The 25,242-nt window shown below is 34.5% G+C and overlaps 1 protein-coding gene across 1 annotated transcript; it reads left to right on the top strand.

The window, feature by feature from the left end:
* Positions 1 to 22,650, top strand: LOC128867165 (uncharacterized). The gene is made up of 3 exons (XM_054108261.1): positions 1 to 118; positions 18,823 to 18,983; positions 21,913 to 22,650. The coding sequence occupies exons 1-3, from the start codon at positions 1 to 3 to the stop codon at positions 21,970 to 21,972; spliced, it is 339 nt and encodes a 112-aa protein (XP_053964236.1). The 3' UTR covers positions 21,973 to 22,650.
* The last annotated feature ends 2,592 nt before the right edge of the window (positions 22,651 to 25,242 follow it).

A 25,242-nucleotide genomic window follows, 5' to 3' on the forward strand; every position in this document is an offset into this window, starting at 1 on the left:
ATGTCTCTAATGCCCAATAATCTAATAAGTGGAGGGCTTTCGCAACATGAATTATCGTGGAGTTTCGCAACTTTGATTGGAGGCGAAAGAATGATGCTAGACGAACGCAGCAGCAAGAGTAACTGCCATATTGATAAAATGCAGCAAGCCGAATAGCAGACGAATGTAACTGACCATTGAATTTATTACTCATGACCTTTCTTCGTTAACTCCCGGCCTTTTTTCGTTAACTAAACTCTTAAAACTAAAACACGAATTGAATTCGGCAATTCTGTAGCTTTCTAGACCCTTCACGCACGATTTAGATGGGCGCCATTCATACGCCAATATTGAGCACAAACTTAGCTGCGAGGAGGGATGACCCAAAGGCATGAAGCATGGCCATAGAACTTTTCACATCTATACAGACGCCTCTAAAACTTTAGATGGAGTGGGAGCGAGTATTTACTGCTCAAAACCAGCGATAAAGCAGCCTAACAAGCCGCGAAGCTAGTCTATACTAGAACAAGAAAGAACTCAACAATTAATAAAGACGTGGACAGTCAAGCAGCAATAAAAGCAATAAGCTCATATTGTATTAAGTCTAAAAATGTTCGACGGAGCAGGGAGGCCATGAAAAGGCTAGCCGCAAACACTAGGCTGCATATCTACCGGGTACCTGGTCACAAAGGCATTATGGGGAACGAAATAGTAGATGAGATAGCAAAAAGTGCTGTTAGACTACCGTTTGAGCAAGAGAACGACACACCAAAACCGCTAAATACAATATATGTACAATAAAATGGACGACTACATGAAAAGGCGAGGGGAAGCTAGGTGGACTAATCTGGCCACATGCAAAACAGCAAAAGTCATGTGTAGAAATAAAGACAAAAAACAGACTCAATTTTTACTTACGTTCTCGCGAAAGGACTGCAGAACTCTTCCTCCGCTTACTCAATTTTAGGCTTTATACGGCGTAATAGCTTGAAATTCTCGGACCCTTACACTCTCAAATTACTTTTTTCTTCCTTTTTTCGCTCTAGATTAGAGTATGCAACATTTATCTTGAGGCCTTGCCACCAATTTGCAATTGAGAGACTTGAACGTGTACAGAAGGTGTTCCTTAAGTTTGCTCTCAGGTCGTTAAAATACTCACATCCCATCCCTTCATATAACTCCTGATGTTAATTAACTTAAAATCGCTAGAAAATAGAAGATCTATACTTTCGCTGTCTTTTTTTTTAGTTTAATTAAAGGTGATATTGATTGTTCATCCTTATTAAACAATATTCCTTTTCATATTCCTACTAGATCTCTCCGAATCACTTACCCCTTTCACCTTAAATTACTTAACACGAATTATGCACGTAATGCCCCTCTTGCCCGCACTTTAAGAGAATTCAATGAGATCTCAAGCTCTATTCCGCTTGACTTTTCGATGACAAAGAATGAATTGTATGAGTTCCTAAACTCTTTTTTTTTAATTTATTAATTTAATTATTTGTATTAACTTAAGCTTACACTAGTTCAAAGTAGTCTGTAAAAACCTGATTATGTTTTAGACTCTTAAATAAATAAATAAACTATCATAGGCATGCTAACAGGTCATAAGCTATTGGCTGCACATGCGTGTAAGATAGGGATTGCTAACACGGACAAATGCAGGAAATGCAGAGAGAATGTTGAGAAAACTTTAGAACCCATTCTGTGCGTCTGTACGGCATTGTTAAAAACGCGTTTAAAATGCCTGGTAGCCCCATTGTTTGAGGCTCTGGAGGACGTCTCAAAAGCGGATCTCCCAGCTCTGCTTAGATTCGCCAAAAGCGCTGACATCCTACATGATGTCTACTTTTGGTATTCATAGAGGTCTGTCTCCATCTGGTATCGCTAGGGACAAAAGGTCTATGCGTGGCTTATTGCCAACCTGGCTAACCTAACCTCACCTTACCTAGCTGCGAATTTTTAAATTTTATACATATGCATCTACTTTTGCACAAATAACAGGCGTATCTGGGTTAATTTACCAAATCCTGGACAACCAGACCTACAGTTTTGTTTTTAATGAAATTCCCCTTGGATAAGTGATAGATTCCTTATGGATACATGAAAACCTCATGAAACGCATATCTCGTCATAAATCTGGCATGATTTTACAAATAGTTTCACATATAACGGCACCACCAACCTAAAATAAAATATTTTCCTGTATCGATATACGCACCCTCGAGGTTTGAACAAAGTGACTCTGGAGAGTCACCTTTTGTGCTTTATTTATATTGTAAGTATGCAACTTACCTTAGTTCACCGCAGTTGAGAGATCCAGGAAGTAGCAGGAACGTTCATAATATTAAATCGACAAGACAAACATTACCTTGCGTCCACGTAATTTATTATTACAATAGTTCAAGCCAACGTTACCTATAAGCATGCAATAAAACATCACGTTCGGTTTGCTGCATGCAATTGCGTGGGAGGCACCAGCCAAGCATAAACATGTATGCATTTTATGGACGTAAACACATACACAGCCTGCCAGTTTCCGTATTTTTGCAAGCGTGCAACTGTAATTTCACACACACACACTCACACTCGAACACATACATGCATGCTCGTATGCATGTCAACGTACTCACAGCACAGGCGGCGGCATTACAATATGCAACTAAAGCAAGAACAAAAAGACAAAAAAAAAAAAACAAAAAACAAAAGTTGGTGTTGGTGTTGCTATGTCAGTGTCAGTTGCACGGCTACAATTACAGCATACGAGTACAACAATTTTATCTTACAACACTTACAATAATTCTTAGCACAATGTTGCACAAATAGCACTGCAATAGCTGACAACTATTTGCACGCAAAATGTTGCTAAGCAGCAACTTTTCAACTTCTCACGAGCAGTGCCGTAGAGCGGTGCCCAGCAACACAGCAATTGTGTAGTAACGTTGACATAACTGTACTTGCTGGCAGCAGCGCTACATTACGAGCCATTCAGTGCTACGCAGCAGCAGCAGCAGAAGAAGAAGAAGAAGCTGCAGTTGGAAAGACAGGCAAAAAATGTTCAAAGAAAACAAAAATACGCGAAGTTACTGCCCACGCAAACAAGAACGAGCTGGAGAAGAAGATGAAGAAACAGAAGTAATAAAATAAAACTTTGCGACTTGCTGTTGCCAAAAAACGAAATGACTCTGACTTGCAGCAGTAAGACGAATATATAACAAAAAACAACAATAATAATACGCAGTTACATACAAGCATTTGGGCAGCAACAGCGAAGCTACATTTATATATACTCTCACATACATTGACAATTGTTTGTGTGCTTCTAGAGCAGCCAGACTTTCATTCAACCGATTAAGTTAGCTTCTTTTTCTATATCAAAATCGTGTGGAAATAAAAGTACTGGGCCTCGGAGGTCTGAATGTTGTAGTTTCAGCTACCTGCAAGCCACGTCCAATTAAGTGGCTTCCGAAAAAATATAATAATAAAAAAAAGTTATAGACTGTATTTAAAGCAAGAACTAATTTCTAAAATTGATTCATAGATGGGGTCCCACGAAACAGCATATTGGGTATAATTCTGTGCAAAAATTTTACACACACACCACAAATGGTGTTCTAACCAGTACTTTTGCTGATGACACAGCTGTTATGACAATCCAACTTAAAAATTCCTTTAATAAAAGTGGAAATACAAAATTAACAACAAACACCGTGGTGATCTTCAATCACACCCAAATGAGCTGGCCTCTACACTCATGTCACCACTGCGTGCCTTTTTAAGGTTGAAAAGGAAACACCGAAGTCTCTTCTAAGCTCCAAATCGGCATAGATAAAATCTCTGGCGCTTGAAAGTGGACGAAAATACATTTCCATACGTAACCTTTAGACAAGATAACCTGCATTTGATTTCCATTCCCCAGTTAAGTTGCTTAAACTATTTATATCTTTTTAAGAAGGTAACTAATCCGCCAGGGACACATTTGCACCTAACACTCTAAGTAAGTGGTCAAACACGGATTATGGTCATGGTAAAACCCTGGCTGGCAAACTGGCCTACCCTTGCTATTACAGCGTTTACGACCCTCCTACCCTCATGGGAGCAGATGTAAGACAGGACAAGTTCATCTATGTATACACAGATGGCTCCAAGCTCGAGGGCAGGGTGGGCGGAGGTGTATACTCCGAACATCTGGGGATCTCCTTCAGTTTTCGACTCCCCGACTACTGTAGTGTCTTTCAGGCTGAACTGATGGCAATAATTAAAGCCGCGATACTAATACAGTGTAATGCGATATTCGGAAATGATATCTACATTTTCACTTATAGCCAAGCCATGAAATGCTACACATCTCTTAACGAGATGGCTGAGACAATTCACATAAAGGTAAAATGGGTTTCTGGCCATTGTGACATTGAGGGTAACTGTAGAGCCGATGAACTAGCGAGACATTGACCTATGAGTATAAAGACGATGACAAAGGGATACCATTACAAACATGCAAGCTACTTATCCTTGAAGAAATCATAAGAGCAGCGAACGAAAGATGGAGTAATGAAAGCACCTGCAGAATCGCCGGACAACTGTGGCCGACTCTCAGTGCTAAACGCAGAGAGTCTCTGCTAAGCCAAAATAAGCATAGATTTCATTCATAACGGGGCACTACCTAACAGGTAGACACGCCCAAAGGATGGGTGTGCAAACAAATGACTTCTGTAGAAGTTGTCTAGATGAGAAGGAAGAACAGACAATCTCGCACCTACTATGTCACTGTCCTGCTCTATGCAGTCGTAGGTTTTCTACTCTAGGTAAACCATTTTGTAATGAGAGGGGAAGATCTCAGTTCTGCAGAAATCAGAGATATTCTAAAATTTCTGAAAAGACACACTGGTTTTAAGAGAGATAGGGACAAGCCCCCCTCGCGGCATCATAATGGGCTATGAGCCTGAGTGTGTCCCACAGGACAATCGCTTCAACCTAGCCTTATTTAACCATAGACATTTCCGAAACGCTGTGAGTATTTTGTGAATGTGAATTGACCATAGAACCCTATAGAATAACCGAAGTCATGCCGCGTTCATACAATGCTACAGCCACTCTCTACTAACATTCGAAAGCAAAGAATATAGATGAGTAGTCGGAATGTTTACAGGCATTGTCATACACCATCCCAGGTTGCAAAAATAAGCCTAATGAAGTGTGTGAAGGCTTCCTCCGCGAAACTACGACGAAGCATTCCAGATGCTCGAATGCCCTTAAAATGCACGACTCGACAGTTTAAGATTCATTCCTACTGCAGTGGGTTCAATGTTACCGAAACGCAGCGGTGGTGACATGCCTCCAGCAAGACTATTCATATAATATATGTTTATGTGGCTACCACAACAACACCAACAACAGTAGCAAATTTGTACCACTAAGTGATAGAATTAACACGATTTTTCATGCGGAGCTCTTCGCCATAATGGAAACAGTGGAAATCATATTCAAAAAAGGGTTCGAGAAAGTAATAAAAAACATACTTTCGGACAGTCAATCGACTTTGAAAGCTTTGAATAGCTGCACATTTAAGTCAATAGTCGCAATAGACTCCATTCAACAAACTGGCCACTCATAGTCAGGTCTCACTGATTTGGGAACCAGGATATGAGGGGCACGAAGTAAATGGGAACGCAGATTTTTATACGAAAAAAGGGGCAGAAGAGACAAATTTGTCTCATCATGTTTGAACTTCAATGCTAACAGAGCAAAATTTGCTCTAACGCTGGTTAAGAGGATTCCATGGAACACTTAATCACCAACTGTGGGGCATTAGGGCACAGGAGACAAAGAATCCTTGGCTCGTACCTACTAGAGGAGGAAGACCTACAATTGTTCCCTCCTAAGAAGCTGGTTCGATTCCTCGGTATACTAAATAATTATACTGAAGTAATTAGGGGCACACAATAGATCAACCTGGTCGCAGTGCATAAAGGCCTCAGCTGAACCCACACAACCATTACCACTACCAAGTAATGGAGTTGGGTAAGTACAGGACTAGTTCGTTTTTGGCGTGCTTAACCACCAGGCCGTTCATTCCATGACCAGTTTTCTGGCCAGGTAATTTTGGGGTTGCCAAATCTGTAATTACATCTTGAGTAGCAGGGTCTCAATCACTATCAAGGAAAATTTGCTCGAATTCAGTGCCTACTGATCAACTTTCGGTACTGTCACAACTACAGACACTAGAGAGAGATTGTGATCCAGGCTACTTCGCCATCGTTGTCGTGTGGTTCAAGATTGGCTATCTCCTAGTACCTAAGATGGGCTAGCAGAAATTGTGCTAATGGGTAAAAAATTTGCTCTATGTCTAAGAGAAACTCTTCACTCAAACATTCACACCGCGGTGAACATTCATTCGAATGAAGTACGCAACAATGTCTACTAACAAAGATGTCAAAAATCTAGGGGGCCTCTTATCAACTTCAAACTTGAACAATAGGATACCAAGTGTACTGCATATTTTAGAACTTTTCTTTTTGATTTTTTTGTTTTTTAGTTTTCTACAAAGTTAGAAATTTTGAGTTATATGGATTTTGTTGTAAGATAGACTAAATTGTTTCCAAAAACAAAATTTAATAACTAAAGAAATGGTCAAAACTGTTGCACTGCATATTAGTGCCAACTGTAAATAGTAGGAAGAACACGAGAAGTAGGAGTACTCGCAAACAGATCGATATCTGAGGCTGCTTTATTGGAGAAAAATATAAAATTTAAACTTTAGAAAATTTGTATTCTACATGTGTCAGAGAATATGCTGAACTAAGAACTTCAAGTTTCGTTATTCGATAGGAAATAGACATGTTTTGTTTAATTCAAATTTTTTTTTTTTTTTAATTTTAAAAATTTATTTTTTTTAATTTAATTTTTTTTTCTTAAAAATTTTAACTTTTTTCAGCACAAAACCGTTTACTTTCAAAATTTACACTTAAATATTCAACACAATACATGAATTGTGCATTTCGTGTTACAGAAAGAAATAACTCTCAAGCTGCTGCTGCTGCTGCTGCTGCTGCTGCTAAGGCGATTTACTATCATCATCCCGTTTTAAGCGAATTCGACCAAATAAGTCACTCATACGCCCTGGTTTCCGCAATCGACCACAAACCTGCATACGAGTCTTACAGTTCAATTTAAATTGTAAAGCTTGCATTTGGAAAATCAACACAAATAATACATTTCGTTTATCCAAGAATTTATAGAAAATTCTACTTAAAGCATTGCCGTGTAAACAAGCATAAAGAATAAAACGAGACACAGCAAAAAAGTTGCGCCTAAAAGCCTGCCATACTCTTATTGAATGCGTCCTACATAGCAATGCGAGTCTTATGCCCACTGTGATTATTCAGCTTGCAGTGACACGCAAGTGTATGCGTGCAAGCGTGCGTAATGCGATGAATTTGATATGCACTCTGATTTTTTGCCCACATTTCTACTTTTTCTCCGTTTTTTCTATGGATTTGCGTGCGCGATTGCTTGCCGACTGGCTGGCTGTAAGGTGGACAATCAGTTAAGCAACGACATGCATGTTTACACATTTTGGGCGGAAATTTTATTGCACGCAAACTTTCGCATTTGCAGATGTAAATGTATAATTCAAAATAAAATATAAGAATTTCGAAATGAAGCAAAAGTAGAAATGAAACCTTTCATAGTAAAATTTAGTATAAGATTATACCCATATGCCTGCCCACGAAAACACAAGCGCGAATAGTTTTGCGAATTTCTTTCTACTAATTTGTTTATATTTTTATTACGAAAGCATTCACTTAATGTACTTCATAAGCATGCTAACTTACTCATCCACAAACCATTAATCCTGCGCTTTTGTATCTATACTCAATATATGAGTGTATGCGTGTGTATACAGTGAGGTAAATTTTTCGACATGTGACATAAAAAATTGTGCCAAAAAGCATAAATTGCCGCCAACAACCGGTCGACTAACCTATCCGCCTAATAGTCTCCGGTAATGTATACGAGTATGCATGTGTGTGTGTGTACACCATTGAAAATATAAGCATACATAAGCAAACAAACTGTAAAGATATATAAAGTAGAGCATACAACTATAACAGTTATGCCGCTTAGGTTATAACTGTTGTACTATTGCAGTCGGCGCAATTGGCTGAGGCGCAAGAGCCACGCCAAGCGTAAATTAGATGGATATATCGAGAGATTTTTTCTTCAATAGAGTAGACCTGTACCAAAAATAAAATAATATAACACAAAATAAGTAGAATATATTCGAATAATATAAATGAACGTAAGGAAAGCTAGTTTACGAAATTAAAGAAAACAAAATAAAAAATTAAATAAGGCATAAAATTAAACAAAAGAAATATAATATAATCAGGCAGAATAGAATAAAACCATAGAAAAAATGGTGAATAAAGAAATATGAAATTAAAATTAAAAACGTAAAAAATAAAAATAATATTGCAAAAAAGAGTAAAAAACTAGTAAAACTAAAATAAATTAAAGTAACACAAAATAAAACAAAATAAAATTTTAATAGTAAAAACACACTGTGTAAAAATGTTATAAAACTTAAATAAATAAACACAACATGAAATAAAAAAAAGTTTTATCGAACGAAAAAATAAGATAAAAAGTGATGGAAATTGAAGCAAAATTAAGCAAATAGAATAACTAAATAAATAAAATAGAGTAAAATAAAAAAGTAAAATAAAATAAAATAATGAAAAGTACAAAATAGCAGAACTAAGGTATATTAAAGTAACATAAAATAAAATAAAATAAAATGAAATAAAATAAATTTTAAATATGATATGAGAAAAAATAATAAATAAAGATATATTAAAAAAAATAAACTAAATAACATAAAATGAGTTGAAGAAAACTAACTAAAATAAAATAAGAAAACAAGTTAAATAGAAAGATAAAATTAGAACAACAATCAACTAAACCAAAATAAAATAAAAGTAGAGTGTAGAAATTAGAAAAAAATAAACAATAAAAAAGTATTAGAACTAGTTAATTAAGGGGACAGATACCTGTAAAATTTCGAAAAAAAATTCGAAAAATGAAATAAAATAAAGTATTATATAGTGAGAAGAAATAAAATTAGAGAACTAAGATTAAAAATAAAAAAATTACAAATTTTTAATGCACTAAAACAACACAAAATTAAGAACAATCACATTTAATTTATTTAATGAAACAAGAAAGTAAGTAAAATAAAATAAAAGAGTGAAATAAAACAACATAAAGATTTGAAATTAGAAAAGAAGAATAAAAAAAGATTAAAATTTAAGCAAACTGAAATAGATGAAAGTAAAAAATAGAAAATTAAGAAGAAAGAATAAATAAAAATTATAAAAATAAATGGATTTAAAAGAGTTTAAAATAATAAGAGTATAAATTAAATTGAAAAACTAATATAATAAAATAAAATAATAGAAACAATAAAAAAAATTTATTGAAAAATGTATGTAAGAAAATTTAAATAAAATACAATAAAATAAAAAAAGTATTATAATAAAAGGAAATAAAATTAGAAAACAAGAATTAAAAATAAAAACGTTATAAAATTTGTATGCACTAAAACAACACAAAATTAAGAACAATAAAAGTTGATTGATTTAATTTTAATTTCAATTAAATTGAAAGAAGTAAAACAAAATAAAAAAGTGAAATAATATAAAATAACAGCATAAAATTAATTAAAATAAGATAAAAAAAATTATAAAATTTAAATAGAAGATAATAAAAAATTTAAAAATAATGAGAAAAAACAAATAAGTTATGAAAATAAATGCAATTAAGAAGCATAAAATAAAATAAAGTAATTTAAGACAGAGTCCTGAAATCCAACTTCCAACAAGTGCCACTTTGGATTAAGTAGGCAACTGAGTACAAAATCCCTCACTCGACGAACAAAACAGGAAGCGGAATATAAGACAAAAAAGTAAAATATATGAGAAAAAAGGCATTAGATAAAAAATAAGAAATAATAATAACAATGAAACGAAATTAATATTAACCAAAATAGAATTAAAAAAATCATAGAACAAAATTCAAAGAAAAACCAAATTGGCAAAGCACGAAATGAAATGAGAAATAAAATAAAATAAAATAAAATAAAATAAAATAAAATAAAATAAAATAAAATAAAATAAAATAAAATAAAATTAAATTAAACTAAATTAAATTAAATTAAATTAAAAATAAAATAAATTAAATTAAATTAAATTAAACTAAATTAAATTAAATTAAATTAAATTAAAATAAATTAAAATAAAATAAAATAAAATAAAATAAAATAAAATAAAATAAAATAAAATTAAATAAAATAAAATTAAATTAAATTAAATTAAATAAAATAAAATAAAATAAAATAAAGAAAAATATTCAGCTAAATATCTAGGAGTTATTCTAGATAGGAAGTTGAGTTGGAAATTGAACATCGAAAATAGATGTAAAAAAGCTTTCACAGCTCTTTATACTTGTAAGAAAGCTATAGGCAAAACCTGGGGTTTTTCACCTCGGATCATTTATTGGATATATACCTCGATCATCAAGCCGATACTCTTCTACGGTGTGGTTGTATGGTGGACAGCACTCGAAAAACGGTGGAGAGTAGCCACAATTGATCGAGTCCAAAGAACAGCCTGCCTCCTGATAACAGGATGCTTAAGTACAACACCTACTAAGGCTCTAAATACGTTGCTTCACTTGTTCCCTATCGATCTGGCTGGCAAAGCGATTGCAGCGAAAGCAGCGACACGCATGAATGCTATATCGAAATGGAATAAGTATCTTGGCTATTCGGCCATACTGAACAGGAGCACTGCTATCTCTTCCGACATAGACTATCATGTAAGTCTTCCATCACCACCCTTGCTATTCTCCTGTTCACTCCCAACTAGGGAAGAATGGAAGACAAATCTTACCGAAATCGATGGCCCTCTGATTATATATACAGATGGTTCAAAACAAGACGGCAAAGTGGGATTTGGAATCTTTTCCAATTCCCCTCACATCAATCTATCATTTAGATTGCCCGACTACTGTAGCGTATTCCAAGCGGAAGTATGCGCTATCCGGTATGCTGCGAAAACTCTCTTAGAAAATAGAATATCACTAGAGCATATCCGCTTTTTCACCGACATTCAAGCGGCCGTTCGAGCACTCAGCTCCTCTTATACCTACTCAGATGTGGTTCGATCCTGTCTCTTATCTCTTAACGAAATAAGTGTTCAGAATTCTGTCCAAGTTATCTGGATACCGGGTCACAGTGGATTCGAAGGTAACTGCAAAGCTGATGAGCTCACAACAGCTGGAGCTGCGCAATCAAATGTTGGTAGCTTGCCCACAATTCACATTCCGCTCTCAACATGCAAATTGCTCATTGATCGAGAATTTCACAGCATTGCTGATCGGAGGTGGCGAGTGGAAACTACTTGCGTTACGACCAGACAAATCTGGACATCCTACAATCTGAAACAGACAAAAACCCTTATAAGTCTTTCGAAACACGAACTAAGGCATAATAATAATAATAATATCTCTTATCACCGGCCACTGCCTTTTGGGCACTCACGCACGTCGGCTCGGGGTTCCTCAAAACGACCTGTGCAGATTCTGCGAGGACGAAGATGAGAAAGTATCGAGCAGACATTTGCTGTGCAGTTGTCCCGGTCTAGCCAGAAGTCGACTCGCTCTTCTAGGCTCTCCAACAATTGACAATCTTTCAGTACTCTCGAACCTGAAAATCGAATCTCTCATGAAATTCTCGAAACGAATTAATATCTTTGACCAAAATCTACAATAAAAATCTCGCTTAGGTGGGGAAATCATATAACATAATGAGCTCTAGGGCAACACAACGGACCCAAATTGCGGTCCATGTGGCACTCCGATGCGGGGTCACCCTTAAACCAACCAACCAACCAAGTAAAATAAAATGAAATAAAATAAGAATAAAAATAAAAAAGTGAAATGAAATAAAATAAAATAAGAATAAAAATTAAAGTATTGTAATAAAAATGAAATGCAATAAAAAAGAATATAATAACACCTTTGGTCGCAAGTGCGCATTGTTTTTATATTATTTTATTTTATTCTATTAATTTCCGAATTTAATTTATACCATTTTTATTGCATGCTCTTTTAATTCCATATATTTTTTAATTTTTTTTTTAATTTTTTCCTATTTGCTTCGAATTTATAATTTTTTTATTATTTCCGTTGCATAGCGCATTATTTATGGTTTGTTCTTATAATTTTACTACCCACTGTATCACTTTTATATACCCCTCTACAGTTATAAACTTTATAGCCTTTCTAGCTCTATATCTCACCTACAGCGCTTATGCCACCGACCGGCATATCTGTAGGTGTATTATGCATAAGTACGAACGTATGATGCTAAGAGCGCATAAAACTATACTTCTAAATATGTTTCGGTGTTTTATGTGGACGCAAATATCAATAATAGAAAGTTGGCTGATGTATGTGGACTTATGAATTTACTTTGTTGTTGTGATAATAAATTTTAATACCTTGCGTTAAATAACTATAGCACAGGGACTTATGGGCAAGTTTTTTTTAAATAAAGTCCAAGTTTGAGGTGGCTCAAAAGTCGCGTTAATTTTTAATAATTTTGTTTTTTTTGTGACGGTGCGGTTGTTATTTTTGTTCATGTAAAAAAATATCGAGCACTTCCAAACTCTTCTGTAATTTTTGATAAAAAACACTTATAAATAGCAAAAACTCTACAGTTTGGTTTATAAAAAAACTATTTAGCGAGTTTTCTCTAGTCCAATAGCTCAAACTAAAGATAAGCGCGTGAATAGTAATTGAATGGAGATAAGATTTTTAAATATTTAAAATAGTTTTGGATAATTTCAGATATGTATCTTGAGGGAGGGTATTGCTCCCATATCTTTAACTGAAAACATCAGGTTCCACTTTCTCTTAAGTTGATATTTATAAATTTTCTGAAGTATTCAATGAGTCTAACAACAAATTCAACTGCAACACTGAAGTTTCTCAATTTTTGACAAAATTTTATTAAGTATTGACTTCCACGACACTGATGTCACCTCTTGTTTTCTTATCCTTAAGACTAAGGTTTTTGAGCTGTGCTTGAAGTACATTCCTATTTATCATAAGAAAGAATATAAGACACCTTACGGCCGCCTTACGTATATAAGACGGCTTAGGCATCAAAAGAATCTGAAACATAAATTTTGCCAATTGTACCTATAAAAATTCTAGGGACCCAGTGTATTACTCTAAATTTCAGTGCCATTTAAAGGATTTTAACTGTTTGAACCAAATCTTATAGAGAAATCACATCTTGAATTTTGAAAACAATATTTTTTGGAACTCGCGGGCCTTTTGGCAATTCATCAAATCAAAAAGGTCTTGGTCGACAGTGCCAAACAATATTTTTTATAATAGTAAAAATGCAAATTCTGCCATAGATTCTGCCAATTTATTTGTTGACATTTTTTTGCTCTAATTTTTAGCCCAATTTGGACTTCGATTCAAGTTTGCCCTCTAATAGTTTTTCATTTCTTACTTTTGGTTCATTATGTCTATCTGTTACTGATGAGTTCAAGGGTATTACGAAGCTCATACCCACATCGAAAACTGACTCGGATGGCCTCTCGGCTATCTTGCTGAAGAACTGCTTGTGTCTTGCTGAGCCTCTTACAATTATATTTAATAAATCGTTATCCTCTGGCATCTTTGTTGTTTTAACTGTTGAGATGACATAAAGCGAAAAAGTTACTTATACAAATGTTACCTAAAATACAATATTTCCATAAACCGTCATATTGTTCGCATTTTCCATAAACCGTCTAAATAGTACTATGAGTTACCAGAAATTAAAAACTTGTTTTTCTCTTTCCGAAACCTTATTCTACCTTCTTCATCTAATAATTTCCTTTGCATCTCTCTGTAGTGAGTGAATTTTGGTGTTTAGCTCTTTTCTGTTTTTCTTTTTTTTCTTTATGCACGCACACATTCCATCTAGGCGTAATTTTGCATTTTATTCCCTATATTTTCAGATTTTTTACATCCAAATTCGTAAACTTTTTTATATTCCAAATCTTTGTCACTTTGGCGCCTCAGCACTATAATTGGAATTTAAAAGTTTTCACTCATTCTATTGCAGCTTTTAGCATTTCTCTGCTCAACCTCTTCTAGCGGTCAGTACGCTTTCCTCTCTCCGTTTCTAACAAGTATAGGTGTACTTGTATGGCGCATTTCACTACGCTCTAGCCGCTCTCGTAATTTTTACACTCTCATTCTCTCTCTTATTTTGCTTTCCATTCAATTTTTCAATACCTCTATTAGGTAGTTCTCTATTCTTCCCAACCTCCTTTGCTATCTCACCAGGATGTCTAGCCTCTATATCTACTAGCTCACCCCCGACACGTCTGTCTGTGTGGAGAACACATAAGAATAAATCACTTGTAGGACAAGTTGGCGCCTCCGGTTTACTAGTTTTAGTAACTTTGTTTTTTTTTGTTTTTTTTTTTTGTTTTACAATTTCGCATTTTTCGATTTTCGTTTGCTCACAAAATGTCTCTGGCTCTCCCATTCAGCCGTACACATACTCGTATATATTATACATATGTATGAGTATAGCACAAATACACATGTATGTCTCCCGATGTTCTCACTGATTTGTTGTTGTGCCTTCTTGCTGCTCTATACTGCAAATAACTATTTATAGTGACAGTTATTTTTATTCGAAATTTACTATCCACTTTTCCCTTACGAATTGACTGCATTGTTGTTGTTGTTTTAACTGCAAATGTAGTTATATTTAAAAATAATTTCTTTTACTTTATTTTGATTCAAATTTATATTTTCGGGAGACGAAGTTTGCTTTCAACTGCGAGCAAATGCATTTTTCTTACTGTCTATAGGGGAAGCAGACGTCGGTGATATCAATGTGTATGTGCGTAGTGACTGCGCTGTTAGCAGCGTAAAGTCAACTACATTGGTAATACGAAAAATATTTGTGAATTTCTCATGGGAAAGCAAGCAGTTGTTGATTTCTATGAATAGAAAATTTTGTAACCACTTAGTAGGTAACAATTGTTTTGGTTGAAGTTATAGGAATACATACATATAAGCGTCTGTTGCAAGTGTTAAGGCCCTTTATATTTTGACTTTAACATTTCCGTGTCTATATGTTTTTGTGGCGTGTTTGCACATATTATATTGTACAAAATTCGTTGCATTTTTATTTTTTATTTGTTTTTCTTTGTGCTTGAAGTTTTCCCTTCACATTTTTCCCTCATATTCGTACTATGTCGCTATTTTATGATGCCATTCGACAAGCATATCAGCACTGTGAAAAAAATATAAAGAAACAGTTAATGATTCATTTAGTACCAAAGAGTCAGGACTTGCGCCAGGAAGAACGGCATAATTCGATCAAGATTTTAAGCATGGCGCGTCTGTAAAAGTGATTTTTCTAATACATTTTTATAAGTATGACTATAAATAAACCTTTTTTATACCGAAATTTCTTCTTGAGTCAAATTGGCATTATTTCAAATAACTCCGAATCACTCCGAAATACTCCGCATAGTCCTATCTTATATAGAAACATGTTTCATTTACATGAGCAGCAACACGTAAATATTCGGGAATTATGTTTAGTATTACTAGAGCTCTAAGTCCCTGTAAAAGTGATTTTTCTAATAAATATTTATAAGTATCACTATAAATAATCATTTTTTATACCGAAATTTTTTATTGAGCCAAATTCGCATTATTTCAAATAACTCCGAAATCTTCCGAATTACTCCTAAATACTCCGAATAGTCCTAATTTGTAGAAAAATGTTTCATTTACATAGGCACATAAGTACACATAAATATCTAGGAATTCCGTGTTTTTGGTGTTACTATAGCTCCAAGGCCCATTTCAAAAATTGGTTACTCATTTTAGGGGTGAGTGATCAAGATAATATTTGTGATATATGTATTTAATAACATGTTATATAATTTATGTCGCAATACGGCTAATTACTCTGAAAAAATCAGAATTACTACGAAAAAGTCGGAAAACCACTAAATTGCGCCTTTATTTATATAAACAATCACAAACAAGTATAAGGAAATTATTTTTTAAACACTTATTCTGAGTATTAAAACATGGAATGCAGTAATCATTGAACATTTTTCATTTTTCTGCAGTATATTTGCGTTATATTTAATATTATGTTAACTTCGCAATACCTCAAATCATTCCGAAAAATTCGGAATTACTCCGAATCAGTCCAAAATTTCTCAAATTGTACCATTACTTATGTAAGCAGTCGCATCGAGTATTTGGAAATTATTCTTATACACTTTTATTTTTAGTACTAAAACATGGCATACAGTAATCATGTAATATTTTTAATTTTTCTGAAGCAATTCTGGAGATAGAAGTTAATCAAATAAAATGAATATCTCTTTCTACTATTACGAATTGCTTGGTTACTCCTTTAATTATAAGGCCTCAGGTCAAGTAGCGGCCATAGTAGCGCGTGACAAAAGTTCGATAGTGCCGGGCATGAAACACCAAATAATAGACAAAGTTTTTTTGCGCATCATAAAATAAAATTCTATAACTTCCATAACTTCTATTATTTCGGCCTGCGTGTTATTTAAAGTTACTTCGTTATTTTCCTCGACCTTGAATTATTCTACTGAGTGAATACTGATTCAATTACTATAATAATTGTATCTAAGTAGCTGGACACTGGACACATCTAATACTTTCCCTCCCTTTCTCTCTCATTTACTCAAATTTGGTGTTTACCAATAGTCATTTGGCAGGTAGACAGTTTTTCAAATAATTCAGCCACAATAACACAAAATCCTATTAAAAATAGTCCATTACCTGCATTACATTCTTTGACACAAAAATAGGCCCTTTAATTGCGAACAGTAACCCCGACCGACACCATTTGACCACTGACCTTGCCCACGCCTATACCACAATTGCTATACTAAAAGACCTAAACAAAAAATTCCAAAAAAAAGAAAACTAAATACTACACCAAAAGTTTTACACCCAAGAATACCTTTGTAGCGCCGCAAAGTATGCAATGGTGGCTCTGCACACAATTCATATTATTTTACAAATCACCTAAATTACCAAATAAACTACGTCGGACCAACTTGCGTCAATGTATGCTACACACACACGTACGTTTAGTGTGATTGGCGACGTGCGTATATGCGAGCTATCCGTTGAACACAAATAGTTCAGCAAGGCGCCCGGCAAGGGGGACGAATTGGTAGTGGTGTTGAAGGTGTGTATGTGGCTTTAGTTTGCCTCCAGCCACTATCATAGTTCTGACATTTGATTGTGGAAAAGTGCGGTTAAGTGGACGAGTGGTTGCCACAGCTAGCTCAAGGTTATGTACCAAATTGCATGTCGACTATTTCTAGGCACACACGAGGCACGAAAAATCAAGTAGTGGGGGTGGCAGTCGGTCAGTAGACTGTTGAAAAAATTAAAATGGTTGCAGAAATGGAAACCTATAGCAACCTTGGAGGAAAGAGAAGAGACGGTATATAAAAAATTTTATAGGGAAATAAATAATATTTTTATAATATTTCGTTAATTTTAGTATTGAAAAAATATTACGACTTGACGTTTGATACGAATATATTTCATATTCGCATGCCTATTGAACACATTTGTAACCCAGTTCTTTGCTCAGTAGAAAATAAAGTATGCAATAAACCTCCAAACCATTGTCAATACGGCTCCCCCATTAGCTGAGCCCAATTAAGTGCTGACGTCAAATGTAAAACGGCAGTAAATTGCCGTGACAAATGTCAATATGTGATTGCACAAACACCTTTGCACACATACTTATGTTACATGCACACATATTTGTGTACATGCTTACAAATATCAGTTGAATAAGCAACAGGTCTGCAGGCTTTTGAAAGAAGTAAAAAATGTTTGCGTAAATGCACTTACGACTTGCCTGCTGGCAATGGATATGCAATAGCTGGCTGTATATTTCTTATTTTCATTCGAGCACTGAGCAAATATCACTTTCTCCTTTAATGCGCCCAACCAATATGCGCGAGTCTGCTGATCTCATAGTAGCATGTAACATTGTCATTACGATTTTCTTTCATTTTTGAGGTGACGTACTGTTTGAGCAAATGAATACAAAAAAAAAAAACAGAAAATCCAAAGACATAACAAACAAAAACCTGAATTAATTTAAGCAGTTTTAGTGGCGTGCGGGGCGCTGAGCTCACAAATAAAAAAATAAGCAAATTAAAAAGCTAAATTTATTATCGAAGCCTCAAAGCATATTAAGGCGCGAAAAATCTGCATCATAACTTTGTATAAAATGAAATCGGCAATCGCTTGAAGTGGGCAATCTCTGCAACTATTGGACCTATTTTCATATATTTTTTATGTTACTGTCTTCAGTAAATGGTGGATACAAGTATTTGAATTTTTGTGTTAACCAATTCATTGCTACCCGAGCAGCGGAATAACTAAACAAGTCTGCTGCGCTTACTAATTCCTGCTTAGAAGGTAAAGAAAATTTTTGTGTTTTCTGCTAACTTTCACAGTTCGGCAGGCATTTTTGGTGCTTCGTTTTCTTCAATAAATTAGGAATGACAAAAGCCCAACAAGAGAAGCCAGCCAGATGTGGCATTACGTTGATATATTTATGCACATTTTGTTTCCTTCTCACCTCCTCAAATATGAAATAAATTATTTCACATATCTTGCCATATCATTTAGCTAACCATTCATTGCATTTGTTTTTATTTTTTCTAGAATGTCCCGCTGCCATGGATGGTATGGAGCGTTTCGCGTGTCCCACACCCGATCTGCAGGGTCGGTATCGTTGCATAGACGATCATGTGCTATGTGATGGCTTCATCGATTGTCCGGAGGGTGAGGATGAGGATCGGCGGTCGTGTATGTTCTACAAAACGGTAAGTAGCCAAAGCAACATGCAATCGCTGATAAGTAACTAATGAAATGCTCACCTCGATAGCACTTAAACTCAATTTTGCAGAGGTTGCTTAGGGTTTAGTTAGTTCACAACTTCTGAACTACATATTTTGTGGAGGAACATTCTGTTTAGCCAGGAATTTAGGAGTTGTTAAGTGACAAGCGTGGGTCGACACAATTCCATGCATATCTGCATATCTGGTTCAAAATTTTTTAGAAATGCTTCTCTCGTCCAATAGGAAGGAAGACATTCATCTTGAACCCTCAACCAAGTATTCTTGGCTATATATTAGAAGAGAAACATACAAGCAATGGAACACTTGAAGGACCAAGTAAAGATTTCCAGTACTCAAAATGTCTTTTTGTTTATTTGTTTAATAAAAAAGTTAGGTAAAAAGCTTTTTGAGCTAGTTGAGTACTATACATTTAATTCAAGACTAAAACCGAAGCAGCCATTATTAAATTTTGCAACATTTTTCACAAACAAAACTGCAAATTGATTATTCTGAAAATTTTCGGATTCAGGTTTCGCCATTCACCCGCCACAAGTGAACTAAAATTCGGGTTTTGTAATTCCGAATTAGTCCAAAAAAGTTTCACACGTAGTAGAATATGTTTCGCTTACTCCGCAAATGTGTCTCTCGTATTTTTGCTGCACAACACCAGAAATAAACGCAAGCGTATTTAAAGTAAATATTTTTGTATAAAATTTAGCTTTCGCAAATTTGAATTCGGTTAGGTTAGGTTAGCCTGGTTGGCAATACGCCACGCATAGACCTTTTGGCCCCTAGCGATACCAGATGGAGACCGACCTGTATGAATACCTGAAGTAGACATCATGTAGGATGTCAGCGCTTTTGGCGAATCTAAGTAGGGTTGGGAGCTCCGCTTTTGATACGTCTTCCAGACCCTCAAACAGTGGGGCTCCCAGGCATCTTAGTCGCGTTTTTAATAATGCCGGACAAACGCACTGAAGGTGTTCTAAAGTCCCCTCAACATCCTCTCTGCATTTTTCCGTGTTAGCAATCCCTATCTCGTACGCATATGCAGCCAATAGATTGTGGCCTGTTAGCATACCTATGATAGTTCTGCATTCCTTTCGCGAGAGCGTGAGTACGAATGGAGTCAGTTTTTTGTCGTTAGTTCTACTGTTTTGCTGTTTTGCATGTGGTCAGGTTAGTCCACCTAGCTTCCACTTGCCTTTTCATGTGGTCGTCCATTTCGTTGTATATTGTATTTAGCGGTTTTGGTATGTCGTTCTCTTGTTCTCACAGCACTTTTTGCTATCTCATCTACTATTTCGTTCCCCATAATGCCTTTGTGACCAGGTACGCAGTAGATATGCAGCCTACTGTTTGCGCCTAGCCTTTCTATGGCCTCCCTGCTCCGTCGAACATTTTTGGACTTAATACAATATGAGCTTATTGCTTTTATTGCTGCTTGACTATCCACGTAAATATTAATTGTTGTGTTCTTTCTCGTTCTAGTGTAGGCTAGCTCCGCGGCCTTCCCCATAACAAAAACTTTCGCCTGGAAAATACTGCTAGTTTTGAGCAGTAAATACCCGCTCCTACTCCGTCTGGAGTTTTCGAGCCGTCTGTATAGATGTGAAAAGTTCTATGGTCAGGCTTGATACCTTTGTGCCATCCCTCCTCTTTAATTGTAGTGCGAAACCTTCTCTCCCAATTAAAGTACGGAGTCATGTAGTCCGTGCCACCTGAGCTCCACTTTCCTATTGAGCCGTGACCGAATTACTCCTAACAAATTTGAATTACTCAGAAAAAATTTTTAGCTAGTATTTACTGCACTGCATTCGAAATAAATGCAAGCTTATTTAAAGCAAATATATTTGTACAGAATTTAGTTTTTAAAAACTTGAATTACTCCGAAAAAGAAGGATGCCAGTGAGATTATATGCTCTATGTGAAATCCAAGTAGCGCTAAAAATTACTGATATTCTGGCGTTTTTACGAGATAATTCGAGATATTCCGAATTACTCCTAAAACATTACTTCCCACTTTTTATGAATAATATTACATCTGTTTGTGTAAAAGGCGTTCAACTTGGATAATTCCTGATAGACTGATGCTCTAAAAGCTACGCCGAAAAACTCCGAAAAAAAATTAGCGGCATGTGAAATATATTATTAGAAAATAAATAATATTATTACTTTATTTAGTTATTTACAGTATTGCAAAAACAATACGACTCGACGTTTGATACAAATATTTTTGATATTCGCATGCCTATTGGACACATTTGCAGCCCAGTTCTTTGCTCAGTAGAAAATAAAGTATGCAAAAAATCTGTCAACCAGTGTCAGTAATTGTCAATACGACTTCCACATTAGCTGAGCCCAATTAGATAGAGATAATTCGCGATATTCCGAATTACTCCGAAAACACTAGTACCTACTTTTTATACATAATATTACGCCTGCTTTTTTAAAAAGTGTTCAGCTCAGATAATTTCTGATAGACTGATGCTCTAATAAGCTACTTTGAAAAACTCCGAAAAAAACTTAACAGCCCACTTTGTTGAAAAATATAGTTACTTTCATGTTTAATATTTATTTTTATAAATGTAATAAATTTTATAGTTTTTCTTAGTCGGAACAATGCAACAACACTTCAATTTCCGGAGATTTGTATGCATCTTATTTTGGCCTTTCATGCCTTCATATTGTACAGTACATTAATTTACGGCTTCATATGGCGGTGTCACGCGCTCTGTCAAAAAATACACAAAATTCATATTAATTTTGAGCAAATGACATACATAATATTATTGTCAAAATTGAGGAATCCGCTTTAACTTAGAAAATATCTCAGCTCGCCTTACATCATTCAATTCCTTCTATTTATTTCGTAAAATTATAATGTATTTTGTTTTCTCTCTCTCTTTTATAGGTCAAAGCCCACCTTGATGTATTAGCGGATGCGTTACTGCGCTGGGCGCGAGGGCGTTAAACCACTACAATAACACACATAAACTAACACAACATAACTCTCGCCTTCCTATGCATTATTGCAAACCAAACAAAAAAACACACGAAAGCAACATGAAGACATATGTATGTAGTTGCAAAACAGCAAACACACAAACAACTACAAACCAAAAACAACAACGACCACCACCACCGCATATGAATAATAAATATGACCAAGGAATGGTTTACAAAACCGGAAAAGAAATAAATATTCCTGCAAAATCATTAAAACCAACTGAATCAATGTACAAGTGTATAAAAAGAAACCGTATGTTTGCATGACACTGATGGACACATACTCTTATAAGCATTCATACACACAACCACACACACAAACAGATACGAACACCACATATGAAAGCCCACAAGTAAGAGAGAGAAGGAGAAACAGAGGGAGGGACCATGTCGGAAAGGAGCTGCAGGATGCAGTAGTATTGTTTGTAAAAAGCTGTCATAAGTAAACATAAATAAATAATAGGAAAATAGTAAAAAAAATACAAGAAGAACAACTGAAAAAATAAGGAGATATAGAGACACGAATAGAAGTATGTAAATTAGAAACAGATGCAGAAACTCTATGTGAGTTTCAGTGAAAGTATGCAAATGTTAAAAAACCACAAAACAAAAAAAAAAAAAAATAAAAAACAAAAACACAAAACTGAGAGTTATATGATGAGAACAAAACGAAAACTTACATACATACTTATGTTCGTAGTAAACGTTTAATGAGAATCAAGGGGTAAAAAAAATTTAATGTTATGCATAAAAATTATGATTAAACTTATGATTACTTATTACTTAATAATTATTATAAATTACTGATTATTAATTATTATGATTATTAAAATTATTATGAAATAAACTATTATATAAATTATAAAAAAAACTACTATTATTAATATTAAAACAAGCAAATTATACAAAAACACAAAGCCATATACATACAAGTACATACATACATTAAAATAACTGATTAATGGCAAAATGTGTTTAACATTTATGTAATTACTAAACCAAATAATTGTAAAAAGAGTGTTAAGACAAAAACCGAATGTCAAATTAAATACAAATTAATTAATGAAATACTAAATACCAAAGAAAATAGCAGCAGCAGCAGCAGCTGGGTGTGAATTGTGTTGTGCTCTTGCATAAAAAACGAAATGTCTACCCACCCCCAAAGTCATGAATCGGGCACAGAAACGGCTAGCATTCCACTTAAGTTAACGAGATAGCTAGAAAATGTGCCAAATATGCAGTTATACGCAATACCTGCTAAATATTTAGGCAAGATGCAAAAACTAATAACTCCGAAAATCACTCCGAATTTTCGGAGTCTCTCCGAAACTGAGAACTATTAACTTATTTGCCGATTTACGCAAAATCGCACTCCCAACTGCATTTGTGCGTAAGATAGGAGTAATAGTATTGTACGTAAAACATTAAAGAGTTTTTTCTTTCAAAGGGATCACACGGCCACCGCAAAAATTCTTCTATCATTATAGAAACATCTAGCGTCCAAAGACGGCATACCACTGCAGTTTCCCCCATATGTGTGGAGCTACATCAAAATGCACAACACAAATTTAAGAGACAATATCGCCAAAAACCCCATTTCGGGAAAGTTCGTGCACATATTGGCGCACTTCCTACAGAAGTGCGAAAATGAGAACTTCTTCGAACTTTTAAATAAAAGTACTTTTCGGACTTTGTTAAATAAAATTAATTTTCAACTATTAATCGGCCGTCTGTCTGACTCTAAATTCGGATTCGGTTTTTTCTATGTACTAATAATTTTGAAAATAAATATGTAGTGTAGAAGAATGTAATACAACAAATTTTGTTCAAATAGTACGAAATACTCAATAAGACAATGCACTTCATTTAAAAGATTTCCTAATATTCTGAGACCGAAAATTTTGCAAACATCTATCGTAAGGAAATCAAAAACGGTTTTTTCGTTTTCGTTAAGTAATAATGTAGCATTCGTCTCCTACGCAATTTGTTTGACTACTCAACATTCCAAGCTTTTCCGAACTATTTGTACGCGCTTTCTTAAAGTAAAAGAGAGTATTAACTTTATAACCAAGTTGTTGTAACAATTAACCTTATTTAATGCTGCTCCTTTATGATTTCAATTACTCCAAAAAATACCGTGAAAAAATTTAGTAGATGGATCTAAATTTTTTTTTTTTTACTACATTGTAGTAGCATGGGCCGCTTCTCCGAAAATTTAATAGCATATTCGTAGCCAAACTTCCCGAACTGATTTCATTTGAATTATTTGTATTCTTAAAATACGAAAGCATTCTTAAAATATTCCGAAAAAATCGGAGTCTTTCCGAATTTTTTTGTTTAAGATTTCTTTTAAGATCACAAGTGTTTTGAGTATTCTCTGTAAATGTTTTCTTTTCTCCTTAATATACTCCGAAATTTGTGCTAATTTAATGCTGCTCTTGATTGATTTTAATGAAACATTCCGTACTACTAATTTCATTTGAACAGTTTGTATTCTGATGGATATAGTTGTTCAGAAGCAGTAGCTTCTTATAATATTCCGAAAAACTCGGAGTTTTTCCGAATTTTTTTTTTTAATATTTTTTTGTAAGATTAGAGATGTTCTGAGAATTCTATGCAAATATTTTCTTTTCTCCTTAATATACCCCGGAAATTATGCCTATTTAATGCTGCTTATGATTTTAATTAAACTTCCTTAACTAATTCCTCAACTTAATTCGTAATTTAAATTCTTTAATTCTTTCTTTTTTAAATAAATATACCGAAAATTTCGGAGTCTTCCCGAAATTTTTTTAGGATTTTTTAAGGTTAGAAAAACTCTGAGAATTATCTGCAAATGTTTTATTTTTTCCTTAAGATACTTCGAAAAAATTCGGAGTCACTCCGAAAACTAACCCTACTCTCTTTAAAGACTGACTCAAAGTTATTCCAAAATTTTTTTGCGGTACCCAATTATGTACATAAATAGAAGCAGAAAACGACATGCTGCACCTCGGAATTTTTCAGCAATTTCTTTAAGCTACATCGCTTGAAAATGCAAAGTTAAGCCTGTACTAGATTCACGACTTGTGCCTCAGCGTAATACATATTCACACCCCAAAATAAAATATATGTATATGAAGCGCTTAAAAATTGTAAACAAAATCGTTAGCATTGAAGGAGTTATTCTATATACATGTACACATAAATAACCTAATATATACATACATACATAACTGCATATATAAATATACAT

This window comes from Anastrepha ludens, chromosome 6, assembly GCF_028408465.1.
Source record: "Anastrepha ludens isolate Willacy chromosome 6, idAnaLude1.1, whole genome shotgun sequence".
NCBI lineage: Eukaryota > Metazoa > Arthropoda > Insecta > Diptera > Tephritidae > Anastrepha > Anastrepha ludens.

Coding starts and splice junctions, on each gene's coding strand:
- LOC128867165 (XM_054108261.1), top strand. CDS start 1: ATGTCTCTAATGCCCAATAATCTAATAAGTGGAGGGCTTTCGCAACAT. Junction 119..18,822: donor AGACGAACGCAGCAGCAAGA/GTAACTGCCATA, acceptor TATTTTTTCTAG/AATGTCCCGCTGCCATGGAT. Junction 18,984..21,912: donor CGTGTATGTTCTACAAAACG/GTAAGTAGCCAA, acceptor TCTCTTTTATAG/GTCAAAGCCCACCTTGATGT.